The sequence below is a fragment of the Eumetopias jubatus genome, unplaced genomic scaffold (genome assembly GCF_037043125.1).
Source record: "Eumetopias jubatus isolate StellerSeaLion01/CBP00866 unplaced genomic scaffold, mEumJub1_p1.0 scaffold_4, whole genome shotgun sequence".
In the NCBI taxonomy this organism is placed as follows: Eukaryota; Metazoa; Chordata; class Mammalia; order Carnivora; family Otariidae; genus Eumetopias; species Eumetopias jubatus.
This window is the reverse complement of record NW_028274810.1, coordinates 2,556,250-2,582,746: the sequence shown is the minus strand read 5'-3', so window position 1 is coordinate 2,582,746 and position 26,497 is coordinate 2,556,250. Positions and strand designations below refer to the sequence as shown.

At 40.8% G+C, this 26,497-nt stretch overlaps 1 protein-coding gene across 3 annotated transcripts in view; it reads left to right on the top strand.

The window, feature by feature from the left end:
* The first annotated feature begins 382 nt into the window (after positions 1-382).
* Positions 383-26,497, top strand: part of GABPB2 (GA binding protein transcription factor subunit beta 2) — a 31,400-nt gene continuing 5,285 nt past the window's right edge. The window contains exons 1-9 of one of the 3 annotated variants that reach the window (XM_028088309.2): positions 383-548; positions 4,496-4,537; positions 5,582-5,689; positions 6,695-6,862; positions 7,401-7,595; positions 11,218-11,356; positions 17,575-17,691; positions 19,702-19,887; positions 26,237-26,364. In XM_028088309.2, coding sequence (XP_027944110.2) covers positions 5,582-5,689; positions 6,695-6,862; positions 7,401-7,595; positions 11,218-11,356; positions 17,575-17,691; positions 19,702-19,887; positions 26,237-26,364 — 1,041 coding nt within the window. In that variant the 5' untranslated portion in view covers positions 383-548; positions 4,496-4,537. The remainder of the gene's footprint in view (positions 549-4,495; positions 4,538-5,581; positions 5,690-6,694; positions 6,863-7,400; positions 7,596-11,217; positions 11,357-17,574; positions 17,692-19,701; positions 19,888-26,236; positions 26,365-26,497) is intronic. The other 2 variants (XM_028088308.2, XM_028088310.2) reach the window with 2 other exon arrangements.

Genomic DNA, 26,497 nt, shown 5'->3' with positions numbered 1-26,497 from the left:
AGGTTTTCCCGTCAACCTTAAAGCCGGCCCCCAGACATGCTACCAAAACGGCGTAAGACCCACGCCGACTCCCAGTTTCTCCTCGACACGTCCCCTAAGCTCTTGGCGCCGAAAGAAAGCATCGGGTCCGTCCCCTACCGGAACTATGCGACACGTAAGACGCGTAATCAACAACCCTCCGCCTCGTAAAATAGTCCCGAATGGTTTATCTCGAATACACACTTTTCCACCACGAAAAGCCTTCGATGGAAAGAAAATGAGCTTCGGAGGTGCATCGCTCTTTGTTTGAATGTAAATGTGGGTTTTCTGATCATTTTCTCCTTATAGATCCCTCCGCCAAAAAGTGTACTAGCTGAGTCTTCACTTCCGGGTCCGCCATTTTGTTGCCTCCATTTCTCCACGAGGGGGGGTTAAAGGCCCCCAAAATATGCATATATGAAAAAGCCAAAAAGTAACCGTCAGTGACAGGGAGTCTTAACTAGAGAAAGAAACGGAACCAAACTGGCGGGCTCAGTGAAAGCGCGGCCGGCAGCGTCCCGGACGAGGAGGTGAGGGGGAAGAAGATGTGTGGACTCTGGGGGGCGTCGGGGCTGGAAGGGAGATTGCCGTGAGAAGCTGTACCGCATCCCAGCCCAGCCCCGGACTTCTGGGTGCAGACGGAGCGGCGCCCCTCCACCGGCCGGGGCAGCTCGGGGAGGGGGATGAAGAGGAAGGGGATGCTGCCGGGAGGAAGGGGAGGGGACTGGGAGGTGAAGAAGGGGGTGGGTGTAAGACCTGGGGCTGGGGAGCTGGACCCAGGGAAGCGAGGGCCACGGGGGTGACCGCCAGGGGGCAGCCCGGAGCCCGGCCGGGGGTTGCCCCCCTGGGCTGAGGCTTTGGCGCCTTGTCCCATTGTCCCCATTGACTCTTCTTCCAGAAAGACAACGTTGCTGTGTGGAACTGGAGGATTTGTGATGGAGGAGGAAACGGGGACTCTCAATTCTCTGACCTCAGTAATAGCCTAAAGATTTTGAGTGAGCTCAGTAATCGGAGCAAGAGCAGTAAGGGCTCCGCCCCCAGTTGTTGCACAGTTGTTTGTACAGCTGGCCGCCCGGTGGGGACGTGTGCAATAGAAAAAGAAAAAAAAAAGGTTGTCAGACATGGACTCTTCAATTCCATTTCTCCTTCTCGTTAGCTTTCACCTGTTCTCACAGATTTCCTTGAGCCAGCAGAGATTATCCCGTTCTTCTCTCTCTTCCCGGAAGTACTTCTTTCTCTCTTAAACATCTGTAGAAAAGGACATTCTGTGGTTTACCTCCAACAAGTTAACATTTTTGGCCATCTGGGACCATATTTTCATCTTGCCATTTGACCCAACCAGTCCCATAGAGATGTTCTTTTTTTTTTATAAGATTTTATTTATTTATTCATGAGAGAGAGAGAGAGAGAGAGAGGGGCAGAGGGAGAAGCAGGCTCCCAAGGAGCAGGGAGCCCGATGCGGGACTCGATCCAAGGACCCTGGGATCATGACCTGAGCCGAAGGCAGACACTTAACAATCTGAGCCACCCAGGCGCCTCCATAGAGATGTCCTTAAGCATCTATGATCATACACTCTTTGAAACAGTGAAACAGGGGCGCCTGGGTGGCTCAGTTGGTTGGGCGACTGCCTTCGGCTCAGGTCATGATCCCGGGATCCTGGGATGGAGCCCCGCATCAGGCTCCCTGCTCGGCTGGAGGCCTGCTTCTCCCTTTCCCACTCCCCCTGCTTGTGTTCCCTCCCACGCTGTCTCTCTCTCTCTCTCTCTCTCTCTCTCTGTTAGTTAAATAAAATCTTTAAAAAAGAAAAAAAAAGAAACAGTGAAACAGAACTGCCCCACCCAAATTCTTATATCAACAAATGTAATTACTCTGTGATAATAGAGTACTTTGTTGTCAAGAGCTCAAGCACTTCATCAATTACTAAAACACTTATTCAGAGTTCTTGTATGTTTGTTTGGGGAGTGGGTGCTTTGTTATTTTATCCATCTCCAAAATCCTAAGAGACTAGTTAGATCAGATTTTGTTTTTTCACTTCATATAGAGAGAAAGTAGAGGTACATCCAGTAAGGGAGAATGTTTTCCCCGTTTTTTTAATAATCAGGGAGCTTGAAAGTGCCTAGACTGTCATCTTGACTCTTGGCTACATCTCATCCGGTGGGTATTGTCAGCGTTTAGGTAGGGTATGGGAGAATGGCACATAATCCCCCCAAATGCTGTTATTTTAAAAATACGTTTTACTTCTACTTTGGAGAGATCCTTCGGGTTAACTCAGAAGAGTGGAGGATGGGGAGAAAAGAACCTTGAACACATTTCTAGGAGACCTTTTTATATCAGGTGATAAATATAACACCCTACCTACATTCTAATCCTAAAGTTTAACTGTATCTTTGTATAGTAAGAAATAAGACTTTCCGGGGCGCCTGGGTGGCTCAGTCGTTGGGCGTCTGCCTTCGGCTCAGGTCATGATCCTAGGGTCCTGGAATCGAGCCCCGCATCGGGCTCCCTGCTCCGCGGGAAGCCTGCTTCTCCCTCTCCCACTCCCCCTGCTTGTGTTCTCTCTCTCTCTCTCTCACTGTGTCTCTCTGTCAAATAAATGAATAGGATCTTTAAAAAAAAAAAAAAAAAGGAAATAAGACTTTTCATGGCCTTTTTAAAGAATGGGATGACAAATCTGGGTCAGTTGCCATTTAATGGTACTGATACATGGGCTCACAAATCTGATTAAAGAAAAGTGGGGGCGCCTGGGTGGCTCAGTGGGTTGAGCGTCAGACCCTTGATTTTCGTCTCAGGTCACGATCTTGGGGTCGTGGGATCAAACCCAGTGTCAGGCTCTGCACTCAGCACAGAGTCTACTCATCCCTCTTCCTCTGCCCCACCCCACACTGGCTCTCTCTCTCTCAAATAAATAAATAAAATCTTTAAAAAAAGAAAAAGAAAAGCAGGGTTCCTGGGTGGCTCAGTTGGTTAAGCATCCAGCTCTTGATTTTGGCTTAAGTCATGATCTCAGGGTTGTGAGACTGAGCCAGCCTCAGTCTCTGCACTGAACACAAAGCCTGATTAAGATTCTCTCCCTCTCTCTCTACCCCGTCCCTCCCCTGCTCATGCACTTGTGCTCTCTCTAAAATAAATAAATTTTTAAAAACAAAAGAAAAGTGATACAATTAATGTATGTTTGAAGGCAGACTATGGTGAAAAAAATTGACCTCAGAAATACTTGGCAAGAGTTCAGGTGCTGAAGACAACAGTTGCAGTAGGATAAAATTAACTTATTTAAAGGATCTGTTTTCTAGATGTATCAGCTTCCCCAGAATGTGAAGCAAACCAGATTTCTCCTTATGCAGCAGATACCTCAACCTTCAACTGAATGTTTTTTTATGGTAGAGAGTAGCTGAAATTTCACTATTAGGATACTTCTGCTTTTTGCCAGCATTTCTGAACATCCTGTGTAGGGAATTCTTTCCCTTTGTGATCAGTTATTATGTAAGTGTTTAAGACTTGGTGATACACCTTTTATATATAGTGTAATTTGAGAAAATGCGAGGGAGTCATTTATGACTAATGAACCACCTAAAAATTTGCTCTTGTTTTTAACTGCTAGCAATAAGAAAATTAAATTGAAAATTAAATTTGATATTCTAAAAGGAAGATAATTATGGAGAAATGCAAAGTGTCAGTGTTCTGTAATAAGGCTTTGCTATCATTTTTTTTCTCTAGCATTTTCTTGAGTTGTGAAAACTGACATTATAGAGGTTCATACTATTAAAGTTCATCCTCTCCTCTTGAACATATTTATTCAAAGGTCTGGACTGGAGCCTGGAGTATAGTCATTTTGAACAAACTCCCTGGTGGTCTACTGAACATCCATGTTTGAGGACAATGCTCTGTGATATAGATTGGAAAATTAAATCACATAGTGGCTGAATGATTTACCTAAGTCAATGATTCTCAGATTTTCTGGTTCCAGGACTCATTTATAGTCTTAAAAATTATTGAGGACTCCAGTGTGTTATATCTATTGGGATTTACTGTTTCAGAAATTAATTTTTAAATGCTCATTAATTAAAATACAACTGTAAATCCTGTACATGTGAACATAAAATAACACATTTTTAATTTAATTAATTTAAAAAATATTTTTAAAAAGATTTTATTTATTTATTTGACAGAGGGAGAGAGAGAAGCACAAGCAGGTGGAGCGGCAGGCAGAGGGAGAAGCAGGCTTCCCGCTGAGCAGAGAGCCTGACACGGGGCTCGATCACAGGACCCTGGGATCATGACCTGAGCCAAAGGCAGATATTTAACCGACTAAGCCACCAAGGCATCCCTCAATAACACATTTTTATGAAAAATATATCTTCCAAGTTAAATAATGAGAGGAATGGCATTGTTTTTTTATTTTTGCAAATCTCTTTAACTTCTGGCTTAATAGAAAACAGCTGCATTCTCATATTTACTATTGCATTTAATCTGTTGCAGTATGTACTTTTGGAGAAAGGGGTGCCTTAATAGCTTTTTCAGGTAATTGTGGGTATTCTTTTTCTTTTTTTTTAATTTTATTTATTTATTTGACAGCAAGAGAGGGAACACAAGCAGGGGGAGTGGGAGAGGGAGAACAGGCTTCCCGTAGAGCAGGGAGCCCGATGTGGGACTCGATCCCAGGACCCTGGGATCATGACCTGAGCGGAAGGCAGACACTTAAGGACTGAGCCACCCGGGCGCCCCGTGGGTGTTCTTTGATGCTACTACACAAACACTGGACCAAGTGGCAATTTCTTAAAAGTTAGTTGCAGTGAGGAATCTGAAACCGTATCAATGAAATTATTATACTCTGTTACCTTAAAATGCATTGATCTGTCTTTCACTTTGATTGCTTTTACCTATACATGATTTTATAACATGCATTGGTCATTTGAAAAATACTGGTTAAGCAAATTATACAGGCCACCCAAATGTTGATGCATTTTATTATACAATGTTAAAAAATCACATTCATTAGTATTAACACTAATTTCATCAGAAAAGTCTGTAGTAAGCTATCAACCCATAGTGGTGGATTTAAGTTTCCCAAAATTCTAATTTTGCTCGAAAGCTCAAATTATAATTAATAATTGTCAGTAAACACTGTCAGTTGTTTTCTTTGAAGTGACAGGCTCGCTTTGTTCATTTTTGAAAAAGTGTCTGCCATATACCTGAGTCTGAATAGCCTTGGTGTTTGTTCATCATTCTTTCGTGTGGCATAACATTTCTACCCATAGTTATTTCAAAGGGATGAAATGCTGTTTTACTGATTCCTTAAGTTAGAGAGGTGGTAATGTGTTGCACAGATTTCCAAAGTATTTTTCTGAAAATTGAACATTAAGGTACTATTGTTTAGGGCCTGAAATTTTCCCAAATATCTGATTGTGTTAGATGAGGTAGAAAGGAAGTGCCCTACTGGATAGTCAGCTTGAGAAGTATCTTACATATATTTAAGTACAAGAGGTCTTCTAAAAACATTTTATAGGCAGCTTTCCTTGTGTTTGAGTTATAACTTCCTGAAAATATTTGTTCCTATGCCTAAAGATGTCTTTGGTGGACTTGGGGAAGAGGTTGCTAGAAGCAGCAAGAAAAGGCCAAGATGATGAAGTGAGAACATTGATGGCAAATGGCGCCCCCTTCACCACAGACTGGGTAAGCTCTTTCAGTTATTCCCAACGTGGGCTTTTACCAATTTCTGCCTTTTTTTTTTTTTCCAAAGATTTTATTTTTAAGTAATCTCTCTACCCAATGTGGGGGCTCAAACTCACAACCCCTGAGATCAAGAGTCACATGCTCTACTGACTGAGCCAACCAGGCGCCCCAGCATTGCCTAATTTTAACAATTCAATGAGCCAATGTCCTCTATCCTGTGGTGATTAATTCATAACTTTAGAGGCCAGCAGGTACTTAGCACTTCACAAAAAGGAAGAAAAGGAAACCTATGAGATTAGCATTTCTATTAATAGACCTGAAAAGAGCAATGTGAGTTAAATTGTCAGGCAAAGAGGCTGAACATATATGAAATGCAAAGAATAAACAGCATAGGCTTAAAGTAAAGGACCTAACACAAAGAAAGGAATAGTTCTTTGGCCAAAGTGGCCAAAGATAGATCACTCTTTCAGGATTTACTTTGAGATGATCCAGGCTGCTTATTGCTATTGACACGCCATTGCTAAAACTTTATTGCCTCTTCATCTCATCAGTCTTTTTGCTTTGCATTACTGTGGCAACAGACTTCTATTCCAGCCAGTTAAATTTGCACACCAAATCTCAGTATCTTTCTAATTTCTGCCCTTTTCCTAAGAATTATTTTGAACCCACTATCCCTTTCCAATGCAGAATGTTCTTGTTCATCTGTTTTTTGTTTTGTTTTGTTTTTTACCTTCTTCTAAGCTTTGCTTAACATCATGTCCTTTAGAGAATCTTTCCGGATAAATCCATCTGACTTAAATCCATTATACTTAGCACTTATTTAATTGGTGGTATATTTACTTGCCTGTTAGAATATTAATTTCTTAATTCTTTACTCCTGTTGCACAACCAGATTCTCACTCAGACAAGAACCGTAGACTGTACCTCTTGTTCATTTGTGTCTCTCCACTTATGATTTAGGACTCTGCACACAGTTGATATTCAATGAGTATTATTTTCCCACAGCTTGGAACATCACCCCTCCACCTTGCAGCCCAGTATGGTCATTATTCCACAGCAGAAGTGCTCCTTCGAGCAGGCGTTAGCAGGGATGCCCGGACCAAAGTGGACAGGACCCCTTTGCACATGGCTGCAGCTGATGGACATGCGCACATCGTGGAACTGCTTGTTAGGGTAATAGTGGCAGATCTGTACTGTGAAAAAGACACCCACCTCCCTGTTTTCTTACTTAAACGAGTAGTAGGAAACTAGGCTGGGAAAGATTAAGTTTAGGACAGTTCATAGCATAGATTTGTGTCTCTTTCAAGAGACATCATGGTGATGAGGATTTTGTTTTCTAATCTTTTACAGGCTAAGCAGACTTTATTGATTTTTCTTCATTCCCTTTCTGCAGGTGTTTTCTGTACTTATGCCTATTTTTGTAGGCATTCAGCTCTCTGTTAATAAATGCAACAAAAATCTGTTCTTTTCCCCATCCTTTCCCATCTGTTATAATTTCCCAGTTGTCCTTAGAAGACCCACTCATTGAAGACAATATGACTGTCATCATTCAGGAAAATTTGAAGAATGTTTTTCCCTTTGATATTTCTTTGTGATCTAAATTTGAATATGTGTAATCTCCATGGAAATTCTCTTTATTTGGCTGATGGGATCGTGCACCTGTGCTACCATTACCAGTATCTCTTTGAAAAAAATTACTGTTCTGTGACAGAATGGTGCAGATGTGAATGCCAAGGATATGCTGAAGATGACAGCTTTACATTGGGCTATAGAACACCACCATCGAGATGTTGTAGAGCTACTTATCAAATACGGAGCTGATGTCCATGCTTTCAGCAAGTTTGATAAATCTGCCTTTGACATAGCCCTGGAGAAAAAGAATGCTGAAATTCTGGTCATCCTTCAGGTCTGGTTCTTTTTACACCCCCAGAATATATTTTAATTGAAGTTAAGAATTGAATTTTCTCTCTTTATCAAGGTATTACTTCTAATATGTCTCAATCTTATGATTCGGTGTCATTGGTATCTTTAAAAATATATATATAGCTTTGTAGGGGCACCGAGTGGCTCAGATGTTTGGGTGTCTGCTTTCGGCTCAGGTCATGATCCCAGGGTCCTGGGATCAAGCCCCTCGTTGGGCTTCCTGCTCGGCGGGGAGCCTGCTTTCTCCCTGTCCTGCTGCTGCTCCGCCTGCTTCTGCTGTCTCTCTCTCTGTCAAATAAATAAATAAAATCTTAAAAAAAAAATAGCATTCTATAAAGCCCTGAAATATTCATGGTGATTGGAGAACAGTGTTGTGGCCAGTACAAAAACAAGATTTGTTTGGCTTTAGAATGTTTTTTTCCTCCGTGAAAATTTCTCTCTTTCTTTTTTTTTTATTTCTGTTTTTAAGATTTTATTTACTTATTTATTTGAGAGAGAGAGCACAGTGTGGAGGGCTGGAGGGGGAAAGAGAGGGACAGCAAGCAGGGCTTGATCTCACGATCCCACGACCCCAAGATCATGACCTGAGCTGAAGTCTTAAGTCTGACACTCAATTGACTGAGCCACCCAGGTGCCCTGAAAATTTCCCTTTCTAATTGAGCTTGACTTGGGACAATGTTAAAAGCCTCACTGGGGTGCCTGACTGGCTCCGTTGGTAGAGCATGTAGCTTTTTGATCTTGGGGTCGTGGGTTCAAGCCCCACATTGGGCTTAGAGATTGCTTAAATTAGTCAACTTTTTTTTTTAAAAGTCCCTTTATGTTTTCTGAATGTACATCAACTGATATGAGGCAGTACATAGCTCTGACGCATATTGAGTCATAAGGAAGCCATCTCAGAGTTAAAAAGTAGCTGTGACAATTTCACCCATTAATTTCTTTTTTTTTTTTAAAGATTTTATTTATTTATTTGAGAGAGAGGGAATGAGAGATAGCACAAGAGGGAAGAGGGTCAGAGGGAGAAGCAGACTCCCTGCCGAGCAGGGAGCCCGATGTGGGACTCGATCCCGGGACTCCAGGATCATGACCTGAGCTGAAGGCAGTCGCTTAACCAACTGAGCCACCCAGGCGCCCTCACCCATTAATTTCTTAAGCCAGCACTTGTACATCAGGGAATAACAGGATGAGGGATACAAAGATTAATAGGACATGGCCCTGCCCTTAGAGTGTTTACGGTATGATGAAGGTAAAGACAAGAAATGGGGGGCCTGGGTGGCTCAGTCGGTTAAGCGACTGCCTTCGGCTCAGGTCATGATCCTGGAGTCCCCGGATCGAGTCCCACATCGGGCTCCCTGCTCAGCAGGGAGTCTGCTTCTCCCTCTGACCCTTCCCCCTCTCATGTGTTCTCTCTCTCTCATTCTCGCTCTCTCAAATAAATAAATAAAATCTTTAAAAAAAAATTAAAAAAAGAAATGAAACATTACAATACTACGTTGATAAATTTGATACTTATCAAGTGTTACAGGATCGCAGAATAAATGATGCTTAAGGAGAAGATTAAAGTGTATGTAGAGGAGTGCCAGTGAGGAGCATGCAACTCTTGATCATGAGCTCGAGCCCCACATTGGGTGTAGAGATTATTTTATTTTATTTATTTATTTTTTAAAGTTTTTATTTATTTGACAGAGAGAGTGAGCACAAGCAGGGGGAAGGGCAGGCAGAGGGAGAGGGAGAAGCAGGCTCCCTGCTCCGCAGGGCAATGTGGGGCTTGATCCCAGGACCCTGGGATCATGACCTGAGCCTAAGGCAGATGCCCAACCTACTGAACCACCCAGGCGCCCCTAGAGATTACTTAAGAAAAAAAAAGTATATGTAGAATCTGAACTGAGTTTTGAAGGAGAAGTAAGCAGAGAAGTAAGAAAATGATACTCTAGGCTAGAAAAAGAGCAAATCAGTGACATAGAGGTGTGAAAGGATATGGAATATTCAGGAAAGAGTAAGTTCTGTGACTAGAGATTGATCAAGGGAAGTGGAGTTTGGGTGTAGCAGGAGCTAAGCCTTAATGATTAGGCTGGGTTTTGAATGTAGGGGTGTTACATGGCAACGCAAAGGAGTTTGGACTGTTTGGTGGGCAACGGGGATCCAATAAAACCTCTAAATACAAGATTGAGATGATTCTTTTTTTTAAGTAGACTTCATGCCCAACATGGGGCTTGAACTCATGACCTTGAGATTGAGTCCAATGCTCTACCGACTGAGCCAGCCAGGTGTGCCCCCCCCCACTTTGTTTTAAGATGATTGATTGGACTGTGGTATGCAGACTGGAGAGAAAAGACACTTATGCTAAATCACCATATGGTGACTGACTAGGTCAGGCAAGAGCCAGTGAAGGCTTGAATTAAGGAAATAATAGTGGAGGATAGAAGGGGGCTGATTCAAGAAGAATTTAACAGTAACCAGAAAATGAATAATCTGTTTCAATTGAAGCTCTTAGTCAAACAGATAATTATATGTAAAAAATAGGTAGCCGTTTCTGCTGCATTTTCAGGGGTTTGTTTATTCCTTTTTTCTGACTGATGGTTCTATATAGTCTGGTTGTCTTCTTTAGCCTTCAACTCCTTATTTAGAGCTCTTTTGTAATTGGACTTCTTAAGTAGATATCATGTTTGTAGAAAACTGCTTCTGAGGGGCACCTGGGTGGCTCAGTCATTAAGCGTCTGCCTTCGGCTCAGGTCATGATCCCAGGGTCCTGGGATTGAGCCCCGCACTGGGCTCCGTGCTTCTTGGGAAGCCTGCTTCTCCCTCTCCCACTCCCCCTGCTTGTGTTCCCTCTCTTGCTGTGTCTCTCTCTGTCGTAAAAAATAAATAAATAATCTGGCACTCATTTATTTGTTATATATTCTCGTAGGAATTTCTTCAGTGGCAAAATGGAACAAGTAGTTGGACAAAACTCTGGAGAATATTGTTCTCTGTAGATTTGCTGCAGGGATCTCCTGCTAGCACATTGACCTGTATATAATTGATCATAGAAAGTTCATGCTGGAAATTACTTCTTAGGCCGCCCCCTCATTTTCCAAATAAGAAAAAACAAGTTCCAGACAGGTTAAGTGGATTGTCTAGACGTTTTCGCAAATAATACACTTTTTTTTGCAAATGATAATACTTTTTCTTTAAATTAGAAATAAACTTGGGAGAGGCGCCTGGTGGCTCAGTCGTTAAGCTTCTGCCTTCTGCTCAGGTCATGATCCCAGGGTCCTGGGATCGAGCCCTGCATCAGGCTCCCTGCTCAGCGGGAAGCCTGCTTCTCCCTCTCCCACTCCCCCTGCTTGTGTTCCCTCTCTCGCTGTGTCTCTCTCTGTCGAATAAATAAATAAAATCTTAAAAAAAAAAAAGAAAGAAACTTGGGAAAGCAACCTAACATCTTTGTTGCCCTGGTCTGGAAAACAAACAAACAAACAAAACAAAAAAGAAAAGCAGTAGTCTTAATGAGAACTCTGAGCCACAACTTGTTCTGCTCCACAGAGCATTGGGGTGGGGGTGGCCGTTCAATAACTGTATAACTAGGGCTAACAAGTTCTGACTTTGAAATATCCTGCCTTGTTTTGTAGGAAGCAATGCAGAATCAGGTGAATGCTAATCCTGAGAGAGCCAGCCCTGTGACTGTGGCTGCCCCATTCATCTTCACATCTGGAGAAGTAGTCAACCTCGCTAGCCTTGTTTCTTCAGCCAACACCAAAACCACCTCAGGTAGTAATCTGATAACGTGGCATTTATTTTAGACTTAAAATGAACAGGACCCCAGTTTTTCCTGTGAGATGCATTCATACCCTGTCTGATACCCACTCATTTATTAAAATATTCTCCAAATAGAAGATTTATAATAGATTTTAAAGCCAATGCATTTATTCTTCCTGCGGGAAGGGGAGATCATACACAGGGATTACACCTGAGTGCTTACTGTATTAAAAGTAAAATATTTTACAGATTAATCTGTATGTGACCGCAAAATGAAAACATAAGGGTGCTTCAATATGGTACCACTAAGGAAAATAGTTAAATATTCATAGTCTAAAACAGTGACAAATAAACCAGAATAAATGTAAATGGGTGTTGGAGTGCTGATATAAAAGAGGTACATGTGATTATTTGAATAAAGTGTAAGAGCTTTGATTTGTTCTTGGGAACGTAAGTAACAACAAAATAGAGAAAAGCACATTTTGAGATCTGTATGTTTTTAACAAAAACATCTATCGCAAAAGGAGCAAACTGAGCTATTTTCAACATTTCTTTACAAGTATTTGTTTTACAATGAGGGAATTTGTGTCCTCGTTTAAATAAATTTTCCAACTGACTCAATTTCTTTTTCTAACTTTCACTTAAAAATAAGACACTGTGGGGCGCCTGGGTGGCTCAGTCGTTAAGCGTCTGCCTTCGGCTCAGGTCATGATCCCAGGGTCCTGGGATTGAGCCCCGCGTCGGGCTCCCTGCTCCGCGGGAAGCCGGCTTCTCCTCCCACTCGCCCTGCTTGTGTTCCCTCTCTCGCTGTGTCTCTCTCTGTCAAGTAAATAAATAAAATCTTAAAAAAAAAAAAAGACACCGTATTCCTAGTTAAGTTTGTATAATATCAAAGAAAGATCTTGAGTGAAGTGTTATTATTGAGGGGCAGTGTGGCAAAATAGAACAGATAACAATGTACATAAAATTTTACATTCAGTACTGCATTCAAATACTGGTTTATTAATTGACCACATGCTTGACCTTGGGAAACCTCTTACTTCTCTAAGACTTCTTTACTTTTTTACAAAATTGGGATATAATAATACCTACTTTGGACTTCAGTAATAGCTAGTGTTAAATGAAAATATAAGTCCTCAATGAAAGTTTATTCTGTTATGCCCTCAAGGGGGCAGTAATGACCTTCATTTTATAGGCCATCAACTATCATTTAAAAATCACTGTGATTTGCTTTCAGCTTGATAATTCAAAAAGTTTAGGTTAAATATACATATACTCGTAATCAGAACATTCACAGACTTTTGGATTTGTTGTGGTTCAGGCCACAGTGATTAGAACAAGTACCTTTATAATCCAAAAGTCTTTAGAAGCCAGTAAAGTTTTATGTTCACAAACATGTAAAAGGAGCTAGAGTTGGTAATCTAACTATTCAAATTCTTCAGACCCTGATCTGAGATGATAAGCAAAGTTGAAGATATTTAGGATACAGCTTCTTAGCCTTGGTTCCCATGGGCATATATCATGTTTGTCCTGTTGCTTTTGGCAAACCTATTGTTTCTCTCTTCGGGATGTTGCCAACTCCAAATTAAGATTGCTAAACCACCACATAATAGGGCTGATCTCTCCAGTGTCATCTTACCCATGAAACTGTTCTACCTACCTCTCCCTTCAGGGGAGATAACCAATGCAGATAAAAGAAAGGAGAAAAGTTTTAAGACAAATTCAGGTTGTATTATTCAGCTGGGTTAAAGGATTTTCTTTTCCTGAACGGTGGGTGGGTGGCTGTTTTTTTCCCATTAACCAGTTTTTTTATTTTTTATGTTTTTGAGAGAGAATGTGTGCAGGTGCGTGTGCAAGCTCGGGAGAGGAGGGGCAGAGGGAGAGGGAGAGAGAAAATCCCAAGCAGGCTCCATGCCAAGTGCAGAGCCGGACGTGGGGCTTGATCTCACCACCCTGACTGAGATCATGACCTGAGCCGAAATCAAGAGTCGGATGCTTAACTGACTAAGCCACCCCCCTTTTCTCCCCATCATCCAGTAATTAAAAAAAAAATTTTTTTTAAGATTTTACTTATTTATTTGACAGAGAGAGCCAGAGACCACAAGGAGGGGGAATGGCAGAGGGAGAGGGAGAAGCAGGCTCCCCGCCGAGCAGGGAGCCCAACGCGGGGCTGGATCCCAGGCCCCTGGGATCATGACCTGAGCCAAAGGCAGACGCCAAACCAGCTGAGCCACCGAGACACCCCCATCCAGTAATATTTTTAAGAATTAACTGAAAGTATCCTAGGATTATCATTTTGATGGATATTTTTTATAACAAAATTCATATTATAAAGTTTGCTTTCAATTTTCCATTTGTGACTAAAGATATCACTGATCATCAGTGCTACCATCAAACTGCAGTGGTTCAGAAAGGCAGACTAAATTAAACATTACTCAGGGCAAAAAAGAGTTATGGAGATGAATTTCCTATTTCTGTAGGATCATAAGATGCGTTCCAAAGTCAAATATAAATAGCTTTGTATTGGTTCATAAAGAGTACAGGCTTTGTGGAATCTAATGAATTGAGTTCTAATCTGGAGTCTGACATTTACTGCCTGTGTGACCTGGGCAAGTTACTTAGTTTTTCACCAACTCACTGAGATTGCCTAGCCTACCATAGCACACTCCCCTAAATCCTGGTATGAAGAGTTTCTCTAAGCCACATTCTGAATAGGTAGCAAGAGTCATCCCTGATAATGCCATTTTAAAACAACAGCATCCATGTGCATTTTACTTTATTTGGTGTTGGGTCTTATATTGAGGAGAAGGAAGCGATTAATATTGTTTAACAATGAAGTACCTAATTTTCCTAAAATTCACTGGGCTAAGTCTAAAGAGGTAATTTGTATCATCTCTTTTCAGTTTCAGCTGTGTATGTCAGAATATTAGACCCAGTTTTTCACAAATGTTCTTTTTTCATTTTGCTGTTAAGGGGAAGCTGGGTGAGTCATTATGTCTAAATCAAAGGGAGAACACCCTTAGCTTGGTATCATTATGTGCTAAAAAGTATACAATGTTTTCTTTCTTTTTTTTTTTTTTTAGAATTTATTTATTTATTAGAGGGAGAGAGAGAATGAGAGATAGAGAGCACGAGAGGGAAGAGGGTCAGAGGGAGAAGCAGACTCCCCACTGAGCAGGGAGCCCGATGCGGGACTCAATCCCGGGACTCCAGGATCATGACCTGAGCCAAAGGCAGTTGCTTAACCAACTGAGCCACCCAGGCGCCCTACAATGTTTTCTTAAGAAGCAGTTTTACCCAGCTATTCTACTTTAACTGAATGACCTACCTGATGTTTGGCCTACTTGAACTTTAATTATAACAGCCCTGTTGTTTATATTTGTGTGTGTGTGTTTTAACTGTGGTAAAATAATAACCTTGTTTTTTGATTGCTAGTGAGTTATTGTCATATATATTCCAACCTCCTTGAGGGATATATATAAAAATATATATAAAAATTGCTTGTTCCTTTTTTGTTTCATTTGTGAGTTCTTATGTCAGTGTTTGGTATGATAAGCTAAGTGATGGGAAAAGCATGAATTTAGTAGAAACATTAGGGAATAGGCTATAGCTGGATCTTGCTTTGCATGAAGTCATTGGATAGACATAGATTCCTTTCTGGAGGTCAGGCACTGTGTTCCACTCAGACTGATTGGTTCCCTGAGTATTTTATGAGAAAATTAGAATAAAACAGAGTTATCATCACTATCTCCACTGTAATCCCCCAATGCCACTATCATCCAGAAGCTAGATTAAGATCAGTTGTAGTTGGGGCGCCTGGCTGGCTCAGACTGTAGAGCATACAACTTTTATCTCAGGGTTGTGAGTTCATGTCCCACATTGGGTGTAGAGATTATTATTTTTTTTTTAATTTTTTTTCTATTTTATTTATTTGAGAGAGAGAGACAGAGATAGTGAGAGAGAGAGCACAAAGGAGAGGGAGAAGCAGGCTCCCCACAGAGCAGGGAGCCCGATGCGGGACTCGATCCCAGGACCCTGGAATCATGACCTGAGCCGAAGGCAGACGCTTAACCGACTGAGCCACCCAGGCGCCCGGGTGTAGAGATTATTAAAAAAATAATAATAAACTTAAAAGAAGATAGTTTGTAGCTATTAGGAGTACTATACAAGTGATCTACTTTTTGAAATTTAAATTTATAAACCAGTTAAATTACTTACATTAATCATATCAGAAAAGGATTCTTTGCTCTTTGGATGGATTTATTATAAGGAGTGTTAAAAAGGAATTTCCTTAAGTATTTTTAAGTATTTTACAGATAATTGGCTTTTTGACAGACAAAAGGCTGGAAAGAATCTTTAAGCATAGTTAGTGGGAAAACAAAAATTGAGAGTACATTGGGGCACCTAGCTGGCTTAGTGTAAAGCATGCAACTCTTGATCTTGGGGTTGTAAGTTCGAGCCTCACATAGGGTGTAGAGATTAAAATATAATCTTAAAAATATATCTTAAATATAAAAACCTTAAAAATAAAATCTTAAAAAAAATTAAGGGGCACCTGGGCGGCTCAGTTGGTTAAGCATCCGGCTCCTGGTTTTGGCTCCGGTCATGATCTCATGGATTGTAGGATCAAGCCCCACATCAGGCTCGTGCTCAGTGTGGAATCTGCTTGAGATTCTCTCTCCTTCTCCCTCCATCCCTCACATGCGCACATGTTCTCTCTCTCTCAAATAAATAAGTAAATCTTTAAAAAAATTAAGAGGGGCACCTGGCTGACTCAGTCAGTGAAACATGCAACTCTCGATATTCGGGTTGTGAGTTCAAGCCCCACATTAGGTGTAGAGCTTACTTAAAAAAATAGAACCTTAAAAAAAAATTAAGAATACATTTAAAAAGAAGATAAGTGTATCACTCAGAGTCCAGTCAGGAGACAAAGCTACATGGTGATTTGTATAATTTTATTATAATATATAATATGTATAATTTCTAAGATACCTAAACATACATGTACAATTTATAAAAAATTATTTGTAATAGTAGATTAACTAAGAGGTAAAGAGAGCCCTAAAGAATACAGGAATAACCAGTATAGGGAGCAGCCATTACTTCTGTATGACAAAACTTAATTTCACGCTGTCAAGAAATATTGATAGGGTCCAGCTTCAGTATGACAAGGCAAGGCAGAGAAGGGTAGATTTGGAGCTGAGAGGCAATAAATTCACAACTGGCACAGAAGTATCTTCAAAATTATAATGAAAGACATATAGGGAAATGCAATTCATTTTATAAAAGTTAAATTTATGCAAAACTGTCAAGTAATGCTTTTGGTTCATAAAGTTAGGCATGCCTGTTGCCAGATCTAATGTACTTTCCTCCTGGAACTTAGCTGTAAGAATAACACACAGATACAAGAAGAAAAGGTTATAAAAAAGCACATCATGACAAAACTAAAGTAGGTAATTATTTTTAGCATGAATCAGTTGTACTACTCTTTGATGTTCTATAAACTAAATGTCCGGCTTTTAACTGTCCTTGCGTTAGAGGTCATTCTGAGTCTTCCCACCTGTCTAGCTGATGGGTAGATGCAGTATGGTAGAGTAAAGCCTGCGGGGTCTCTTCCCTCAGCACCACCTAGTTTAGGGTAAAGCATGCTTTGTGTGCTTACTGCCTGCTGCCAGGGAGAACTCTGTACAGCCAGCCTAGGGAGTAGGCGGCACTCTTGGTCTGTTGGCTCCTAATGCTCAGCACTGTCAGTGCTGAAAAAGTGAGCAAAAGGGAATATAGTGGCTCTATACTAAGTATATTACCTTAATCCACTTTATTTTTTTATTTTTTTTAAAGATTTCATTTATTTATTTATTCGACAGAGAGATACACAGCGAGAGAGGGAACACAAGCAGGGGGAGTGGGAGAGGGAGAAGCAGGCTTCCCGCAGAGCAGGGAGCCCGATGCAGGGCTCAATCCCAGGACTCCGGGACCATGACCTGAGCTGAAGGCAGACGCTTAACCATCTGAGCCACCCAGGTGCCCCTACCTTAATCCACTTTAAAGGAAAACCTTTCTAAACCAAGAGTGTTAACAACATGATCATTGGTTTATACCAGTTTGTATTGGAGAGGAAGGGGAAGGACATTAGAATGAAAAGCTGAGTTTTTGATTTAATAAAAGCCATTTTTAGTTAATCTCCATTTATTCTGTCTGTCAGACCTCATTTACCTTTTTTACCAAAATAGGTGACCCCCATGCCTCCTCAGCACCACACTTGTCAAATTCCACCACCTCAGTGCTGGCCACCCTTGCAGCTCTTGCTGAGGCATCAGCCCCCTTGTCCAACTCCCACAGAGCCGCAGGTAGGTAAGGGATATCTGCTGGGTGAATCGCCATTTCTTCTTTTGTTTTTACATTTCCAGCAGATTTAATTTGCATGAAATATTAAAAAAATTATGGTTAATTAGAGACATCTAGGAAAGAGGAATGTAGAGTCATTGAGCATCAGAAAGAAAAATCACTAAGCAATAGAATCAGATGGCTGAATAATATTAGAGAATGGCTTAGTTATTTCTTCGTATTTTTGTGGTTTCAAGTTTGTTTGCCCTGACTCCAGTTGCTTCAGATTGAAATGTTTAGTCTTCTACTAGCAGATTATTTGGGAAATACTCTATGTTGTGTTTTGACTGATGCTATCATAGACTGATTCAAAATAGCAGCTTAGATACGTTGTATTTAAAGCATCAAAATACGTAGGACTGCTATGTCTCTCATTGTCATATTCTGTATACTTCAGGGTGGCTTGCTTTTATTTTCACTGGAGATGATATTTTGGCATTTCCAATGGAGTTGGGCAGATATATGCTATATAGTGGCCTTCTGATATACAGAACAAAAAAGGTTCAAGTCACTTAGCCAGAGCTGGTAGCCTGTGGGGAGAAGGCTCAGGGCTTCATATAAGTAGGGGCAGACAGTCATAGGTAGGGCTAAATTGTCATCTAGGAATCTTTCTGGAGCCTTCTGAGAGTCTGCTCCATTATAAATGAAAGCAGATTGTTCTGATTTCTTTCTGTCATTGACATTTGGGTGGTGAGAACATTCCTCCGATTCTGTTTTTCCGACTGGCAGTAATCATAAAGATCTCTACTCAAACATGTATGAGTGAGCAGCATGACAGAGGGAAAAGCAATGTATTAAACTTGTGCTTGTTATTTTGATTTGCTTTTTGATTTTGGATAAATTACTTAACTTCTCCAGGTCTCAGTCTCTTCACCTCTGGCTGAGGTTGGATGGTTGGATCAGATTATCTTTTGAGGTCTTTTCAGCTATAACATTTAACTCTTCTTTGTTTTTAAGAGATGTGAATGTTCTATTTCCATTAAACCACCTGAATGTGTCTTATGTGGATAGTCCATATCCCACTTAGTACAGAGTTCTACCTGTGACTCTTTAGATAGAGAAATTCTGTAGTGGAATAATAGGAACTTTTTTCCTAATAATTATTGGGGATATTGACTAACCAAACTGAAAATCTTTTTTTTTTAAGTTTTATTTATTTAAGTAATCTCTACACCCAATGTGGGGCTTGAATCACGACCCCAAGATCAAGAGTCACATGCTCTTCTGAGCCAGCCAGGTGCCTCCCCCTTTTTTGATTACCAAACTAAAAATTTTGATTCAACATAATATATATAAAGCTCTTAGAAAGGTATCGGGTTACACTGTAAATAGTCAGTGTTAGTTGCTGTTAATTTTATTGTTTGTCAGATGGGAGAAGCCACCTGCCATTTGTGTCTGCCATTGTGCCATTTGACTTCATCAGTGCTTTGTCTACTTGACATTTTATTTTGTTAACTCACTATTAAATACCTCCATTTTCTTATAGAAATAGATCTACTCTGCAATTATTTTTCTAAGCTCCATAGATTTATTTAGTCTTTTAAGATGCTTCTTGAAAAAAGAATTCCAAGATCAAATATGCTGGGGAAGCTCAGTGTATCTTATGCCCTGTTGGAGAATCACAGTGCTCATTAGCCTGTTGGGGTTTCTCATACTTTTTACCAAACAAACAAACAATTTAAGCATATATAAACTGGCATTTTGAAAGTGTATTTGTGCATAGAACCCATCCTTAGTGAAGGGAGTTAACATCTCAGTGAAGACATTTTAGAAAATACTGTTCTATTGCATTCACTATTTTCTTTTCTCTTCCGACTTAGCATTGTTCACTAGAGTTTGCTTTAGAAACTTAAATCTAACTTCTTTTTTCAAGTTTTCCTGTCCCTGATATAATCAGTTTCAAGGAGGCTGAAATTGTTATACTCCTATTTTTTAAAACGCTGAAATTTCAAATTCATTTTTGTCATCTCTAGCTAATTCAGAGGAAATTATAGAGGGAAATTCTGTTGACTCATCAATCCAGCAAGTGGTGGGGAGCGGAGGCCAGAGGGTCATCACCATAGTGACTGATGGAGTCACTCTGGGTAATATCCAAACTGCAATCCCTACTGGAAGCATTGGCCAGCCATTTATCGTAACTATGCAAGATGGACAGCAAGGTGAGTTATCCCATTCAGAGAAGTGTTTATGAAAAGATATGTTAGAGTGTGCCTGGGTGGCTCAGTTGGTTAAGTGACTGCCTTCAGCTCAGGTGATGATCCTGGAGTCCGAGGATCGAGTCCTGCATCGGGCTCCCTGCTCAGTGGGGAGTCTGCTTCTCCCTCTGACCCTCTCCCCTCTCATGCTCTCTCTCATTCTCTCTCTTTCAAATAAATAAAATCTTGAAAAAAAAAAGAAAGAAAGAAAAGAAAAGATATGTTAGACACTCCATATTCCTCTAAAAATGAGGCATTGAAGTAACTAGTGGGACTAAAAGAATGACAGATGCCAAAATGGGTCCAAGAAAAAAAGAAACGGATACTAGGCTGGCAAGGCCTAATTTCCCTAATATATTTAAATTTGTGAGTAAAAGCCAAAAGTCTGGTAGAGAAAAGAGGAAATTGTAAGAACCGGTAGTTTACAGAAAATACTGGTGGATCTTAAATATATGGAAATATGTTCAACCTACTTCATACATAGCAAGGGAAATGCAAGTCATTTCTGCACTGAGATACCATTATAACACTGTGTTGTTAAAGGTGTGGGGAAATAGGCACTCATAAATCACTGACTGGCTCAGTCAGTAGAGCTTGTGATTCTTGATCTCTGAGTTGTAAGTTGCAGCCCCACGTTGGGCGTAGAAAATATTTAAAAATAAAATCTAAAAAAAAAAAAAAAAAAATCACTGCTGAGAGTGTAAATTCATGTATCCTCTAAAGAACTGATTGCAATATCTATCAGTATTTTTTTTAAGATTTTATTTATGAGAGAGAGAGAGAGTGCATGCTCTCAAGCAGGGAGGAGGAGCAGAGGAAGAAGCAGACTCCCCACTGAGTAGGGAGCCCGACATGGGGCTCATTCCCAGGACCCTGAGATCATGACCTGAGCCAAAGGCAGACACTTAACCAACTGAGTCACCCAGGCACTCCCAATATCTATCAGTATTAAAGATACACATACCTTTTGGCTAAAAAGTTCTTTTCTAAGAATTTATATTCACACACACAGAAATGAAATATATACTAAGTTATTTGTTACAGCATTATTTGTAATCATCCAAGATTAAAAAGAACCTAAGTAGATGTTAGCTATACTTGTGGTGAACATAACATAATGCATAGAGAAGTTGAGTCACTGTGTTGTACACCTGAAACTAATGTAACATTGTGGATCAACTATACTCCAATAAGTGAAAAATAAAAAGAACCTAAGTATATGTCAGTAGGGAACTTGGATAAAGAAATGGTACACCCATACATTGGAATACTACACAGCTATTGAAAACAATGACGAAATGCCTCATATACTAGCATGGTCTCATCCCCAAACCATATTGTTAAGTGACAAGAGTAAGATGCAGAACAGTGTGTAGAATATGCCACATTTGTATTTTTTTTTAAGATTTTATTTATTTATTTGACAGAGAGAGAGACACACAGGGAGAGAGGGAACACAAGCAGAGGGAGCAGGAGAGGGAGAAGCAGGCTTCCCGCGGAGCAGGGAGCCCGATGCGGGGCTCGATCCCAGGATCCTGGGATCATGACCTGAGCCGAAGGTAGATGCTTAACAACTGACCCACCCAGGTGCCCCTACATTTGTATTTTTTAAAAAAAGGGGAAATATATGTATATTTGCTAATATAGTCATAGACTTAAAACCATCTCTGAAGGAACATTCAAGAATAACGTTGATAACATTGGTTGCCTCCTTGCTTGTGCTGTCAAATAAATAAATAAAATCTTTTTTAAAAAGGGGGGGTGGTGCCTGGGTGGCTCAGTCAGCTAGTTAAAGTGTCTGCCTTCGGCTCAGGTCATGATCCCAGGGTCCTGGGATCAAGTCCCACATCAGGCTCCCTGCTCAGCGGGAGGCCTGCTTCTCCCTCTCCCGCTCCCTCTGCTTGTGCTGTCTCTCTCTTCCCCTCTTTCTCTGTCTCCATAAAATAAATAGATAAAATCTTTAAAAAAAAACAAACAAACAACATTGGTTGCCTCTTGAGAAGGCACCTGAGTAGCTGGGGATGGATGGGAGACTTTTCACTACATATGCTTTTATAACTTTTATATTTTTTAAATTTTAAACCTTATATTTTTAAAGATTTTATCTATTTATTTGAGAGAGAGAGATAGAGGGAAGAGGCAGAGGGAAAGGGAGAAGCAGACCCCCCTCTGAGCAGGGAGCCTGACTCCGGGCTTTATTCTGGGACCATAAGATCATGATCTGAGCCGAAGGCAGATGCTCCACTGACTGAGCCACTCAGGTGCCCCATAACTTCTAATTTTTGAACCACATGAATGTATTACTTATTCAAGAAATATATCAGTAATTTTTTTTTAAGAGAAACTAATCATTACCACCTCATTCCTTAAAAATACTGGAGTTTGGGGGCCCCTGGGTGGCTCATTTGGTTAAGTGACTCTTGATTTTGGCTCAGGTCATGATCTTAGGTTGGTGAGATTGAGCCCCTCCTTGAGCTCCATGCTGGGCATGGAGCCTGCTTAAGTGTCTCTCTCCTGCTCCCTCTGCCCCCCTCCTATTTTGCTTGCACTCTCTTTCTCTCTGTCTAAAAAGAAAAAAAAATTGGAGTTTGAAAGAGGAGGGTTGGTTTATTGCAATTGAGTCACCAAAATTTTGACTTGGCCTAAATAATGATGGGGATTTTATAATTTTCAAACTATTTAAATTGGTGGATCTTTGTAGCATAGAAAGAAAAAGTACGCATTAAACCTGTATAATTGGGGCACCTCGGTGGCTCAGTCGGTTAAGCGTCTGCCTTCGGTTCAGGTCATGATCCCAGGGTCCTGGGATTGAGCCCCATATTGAGCTCCCTACTCAGTGGGGAGCCTGCTTCTTCCCTCTCCCTCTCCCTGCTCATGCTCTTGTGCTCTCGCTCTCTGAGAAATAAATAAATAAAATCTTTAAAAAAAAAACCCTATATAATCCAAGTTTTGGTATCATAAAATCTTACTAGTTTTATTTGGAAATATACTATTGATGTTTTTGTGAATATGGTTTAAAGTTTTGGGGCTTCATTGGGTAGGTGAGAAACTCTTAATAATGGAGTTAAATGAGAATGGAGTTGTTTTGAGAGGAAAAATATTTGAGGTTTTACACTACTTTTTAGAAGTGTATTTAACCAGGCACAAAGAAGGAAAGCTGAGATTTTGTGAATTATCTGCAGGAAGTTTTAAAATCCCGACTAAACTGCCTTTTCCATTTAGCAGGTATCTAAGCTGTTTCTTATTGCCATCAATTGATGAATACCCAAGGAATACAAGCTAATTTTTAAATCAACCAAACCAAATAACTATGTAAATTTTCTGTTTTAAACAAAAATCATAATGTACCCTAAAACCTAAATAGAATTTTAAACTTTTTTATTTTGTGATCATTATAGCTATGTGTATAGTTTGTTTTTTTAAGTAGGCTCCATGTCCAGTGTGGAGCCCAGTGCGGGACTTGAACTCACGACCTGAGATCAAGAGCTGAGCTGAGATCAAGAGTCAGACACTTAACTGACTGAGCCACCCAGGTGCCCCAGCGTGCACAGCTGTGAGAAATAATACAGAGAGATCCAGTGTACCTATCACCCAGTTTCCCCCATAGGTAACATTTTGCAGTAATACAATATCACAGACAGGAAATCGACATTGATGCAATTCACCAACCTTATTGAGATTTTTCCAGTTTTATATGCATTCATTTATGTGTTTGTGTGTGCACTTAGTTCTATGCAGTGTAATACAATGTAGATTTGTGTGAGCACCACCTCAGTCAAGACAAAGAACAGTTCCAGGGCACCTGGGTGGCTCAATTGGTTAAGTATCCAACTCTTGGATTCAGCTCAAGTTATGATCTTAGGATGGTGAAATCAAGCCCCATGTGGGCTCCACAGAGTGTGGAGTTGGCTTGAGATTCTCTCCCTCTCTGGTGCACTTGCCTCCCCGCCTACCCCCTGCTCTCACGTGCTCATGCTCTCTCTCACTCACTCTCTAAAAAAAGAGAGAGAACAGTTCTGTCACAAGGATCCCTCATGCTACTTTTATATACACAGCTACCTCCCTTCCCACCCCATTCCTGACCGCTGGCAACCACTAACTCATTTGTTTTCTACCTCTATACTTTTGTCATTTCAAGAATATTATATAGGGCGCCTGGGTGGCTCAGTCGCTTAAGCGTCTGCCTTCAGCTCGGGTCATGATCCCAGGGTCCTGGGATTGAGCCCCACGTCGGGCTCCCGGCTCAGCTGAGAGCCTGCTTCTCCCTCTCCCTGCTGCTCTGCCTGCTTGTGCTCTCTCTCTCTCTGTGTCAAATAAATAAATAAAATCTTAAAAAAAAAAAAAGAATATTATATAAATGGAATCATGTAATATGGAACCTTTTGAGATTGGTTTTTCTTCTCTCGCATAATTCCCTTAAAATCTATCTGAGTTTTTGTTTTTATCAATAAGTTCATTCCTTTTTATTGCTGAATAGTATCCATGGTATGGATTACCACAGTTTGTTTAACCATTCATTGAAGGACATTTAAGTTGTTTCTCATTTTTGGCTATCTATGAATAAAGCTGTTATGACCAATAGTGTACATGTTTTATGGGAACATAAATTTTCAGTTCTCTGGGATAAATGCCCCAAGGTGCAATTGCTGGGTTGCATGCTAAGTACATGTTTAGTTTTGTAAACATGTCTAATTTTGTAAATAGTTTGGCAGAGCACCTGCCAAACTATTTCCTAGAGTTACTGTACCATTTTACATTCCCACTAGCAATTTATGAATAATCCAGTTTTGCCACATCCATGTCCGCATCTGGTGTTATCACTATTTTTTTTTTTAATTTTAGCCATTCTGATAGATGTGCAGTGCATTGATGTATTTGTTGACCCTTTTCTCATTTGTCTACAAAAGAGAAATAATTAAATTGGATATAGTGAATGGCAAACTGCTTTCATGTGAAGTTTCTCAAAAATCTTATGTAAAGTGCTCACTCCGCAGCACATATACTAAAAAAATAATCTTATGTAAAGACATTAGGCCTTCATTAGACAAGTTACCCTCAAGGAATTGTAAGCTAATTGGCCATAGCTTTTAACCTAGAGTTAGATTTCTTTATTTTAGAGAAAGAGAAAGCGAGCGTGTGTGCAAGCAGGGGTGGGGGTGCGCAGAGGGAGAGAGAGAAACGTAAGCAACCTCCACACTTAGTGTGGAGCCCAGTGCAGGGCTGGATCTCACCAACCCTGGGATCATGCCTGAGCTGAAATCAAGAGTTGGACGCTTAACCAACTGAGCTACCCAGGTGCCCCTAGAGTTAGTTAGACATCTTTTTTTTAAAAAGATTTTATTTATTTGAGAGAGCGAGAGAGCACAAGCCGGGGGAGTGGCAGACAGAGAGGGAGAAGCAGACTCCCCACTGAGCAGGGAGCCCAATATGGGGCTCAATCCTAGGACCCTGGGATCATGACCTGAGCTGAAGGCAGACACTTAACCAACTAAACCACCCAGGTGCCCCCTGAGTTAGACATTTGTATACAAGAGCCTCAGACCTGGGTGTTAACTGCATGACTTCCAAATCTGATACTCTAATCTTTTCTGTTTCTCTCTCTAGGGCCATGCTTTACCTGTTGATTCTAAAATCCAAAGAGAGGGGTGCCTGGGTGGCTTAGTCGATAAGTATCTGCCTACGGCTCAGGTCATGATCCCAGGGTCCTGGGATCGAGCCCCGCATTGGGCTCCCTACTCAGCGGGAGGCCTGCTTCTCCCTCTCCCACTCCCCCTGCTTGTGTTCCCTCTCTCACTGTGCCTCTCTGTCAAATAAATAAAATCTTAAAAATAAAAATAAATAAATAAAATCCAAAGAGATTATGAATAATAAGATTTCAGCTAATGTATTTCAATTTATTTTGTAATTTAAAGCAAGCAGGGGTGCCTGGCTGGCTCAGTCGGTAGAGCTTGCGATTCTTTTTTTTTTTTTTAATAAAGATTTTATTTATTTATTTGAGAGAGAGAATGAGAGAGAGCATGAGAGGGGGGAGGATCAGAGGGAGAAGCAGACTCCCCACTGAGCAGGGAGCCCGATGCGGGACTCGATCCCGGGACTCCAGGATATGACCTGAGCCGAAGGCAGTCGCTTAACCAACTGAGCCACCCAGGTGCCCCAAGAGCTTGCAATTCTTGATGGGGGAGTTGTAAGTTCGAGCTCCACATTGGGTGTAGAGGTTACATAAAAATAAAATCTGAAAAAAGAATAACGCAGACAAAACCTCTTTGTTTTACTATGTATTCATCACCTCCAATTGGTGTCCTTTGGCTTGTAGTTCTAACTGTACCTGCTGGTCAGGTTGCAGAGGAAACTGTAATTGAAGAAGAGGAAGAAGCAGAGAAGTTGCCTCTGACTAAAAAACCACGAATAGAAGAGATGACAAACAGTGTGGAGGAGAGCAAGGTAATGTTTTTAGCAGCAGTAGAGAGAAGAGAAGGAATCAAAAGCCAAAACTTTTAAGGCCTGAACCCTTCTTTATGTTTTTGTCTGCTCTCTGGATAATCTGGAATCAGGAATTCTTACCTGGTGGTGACAT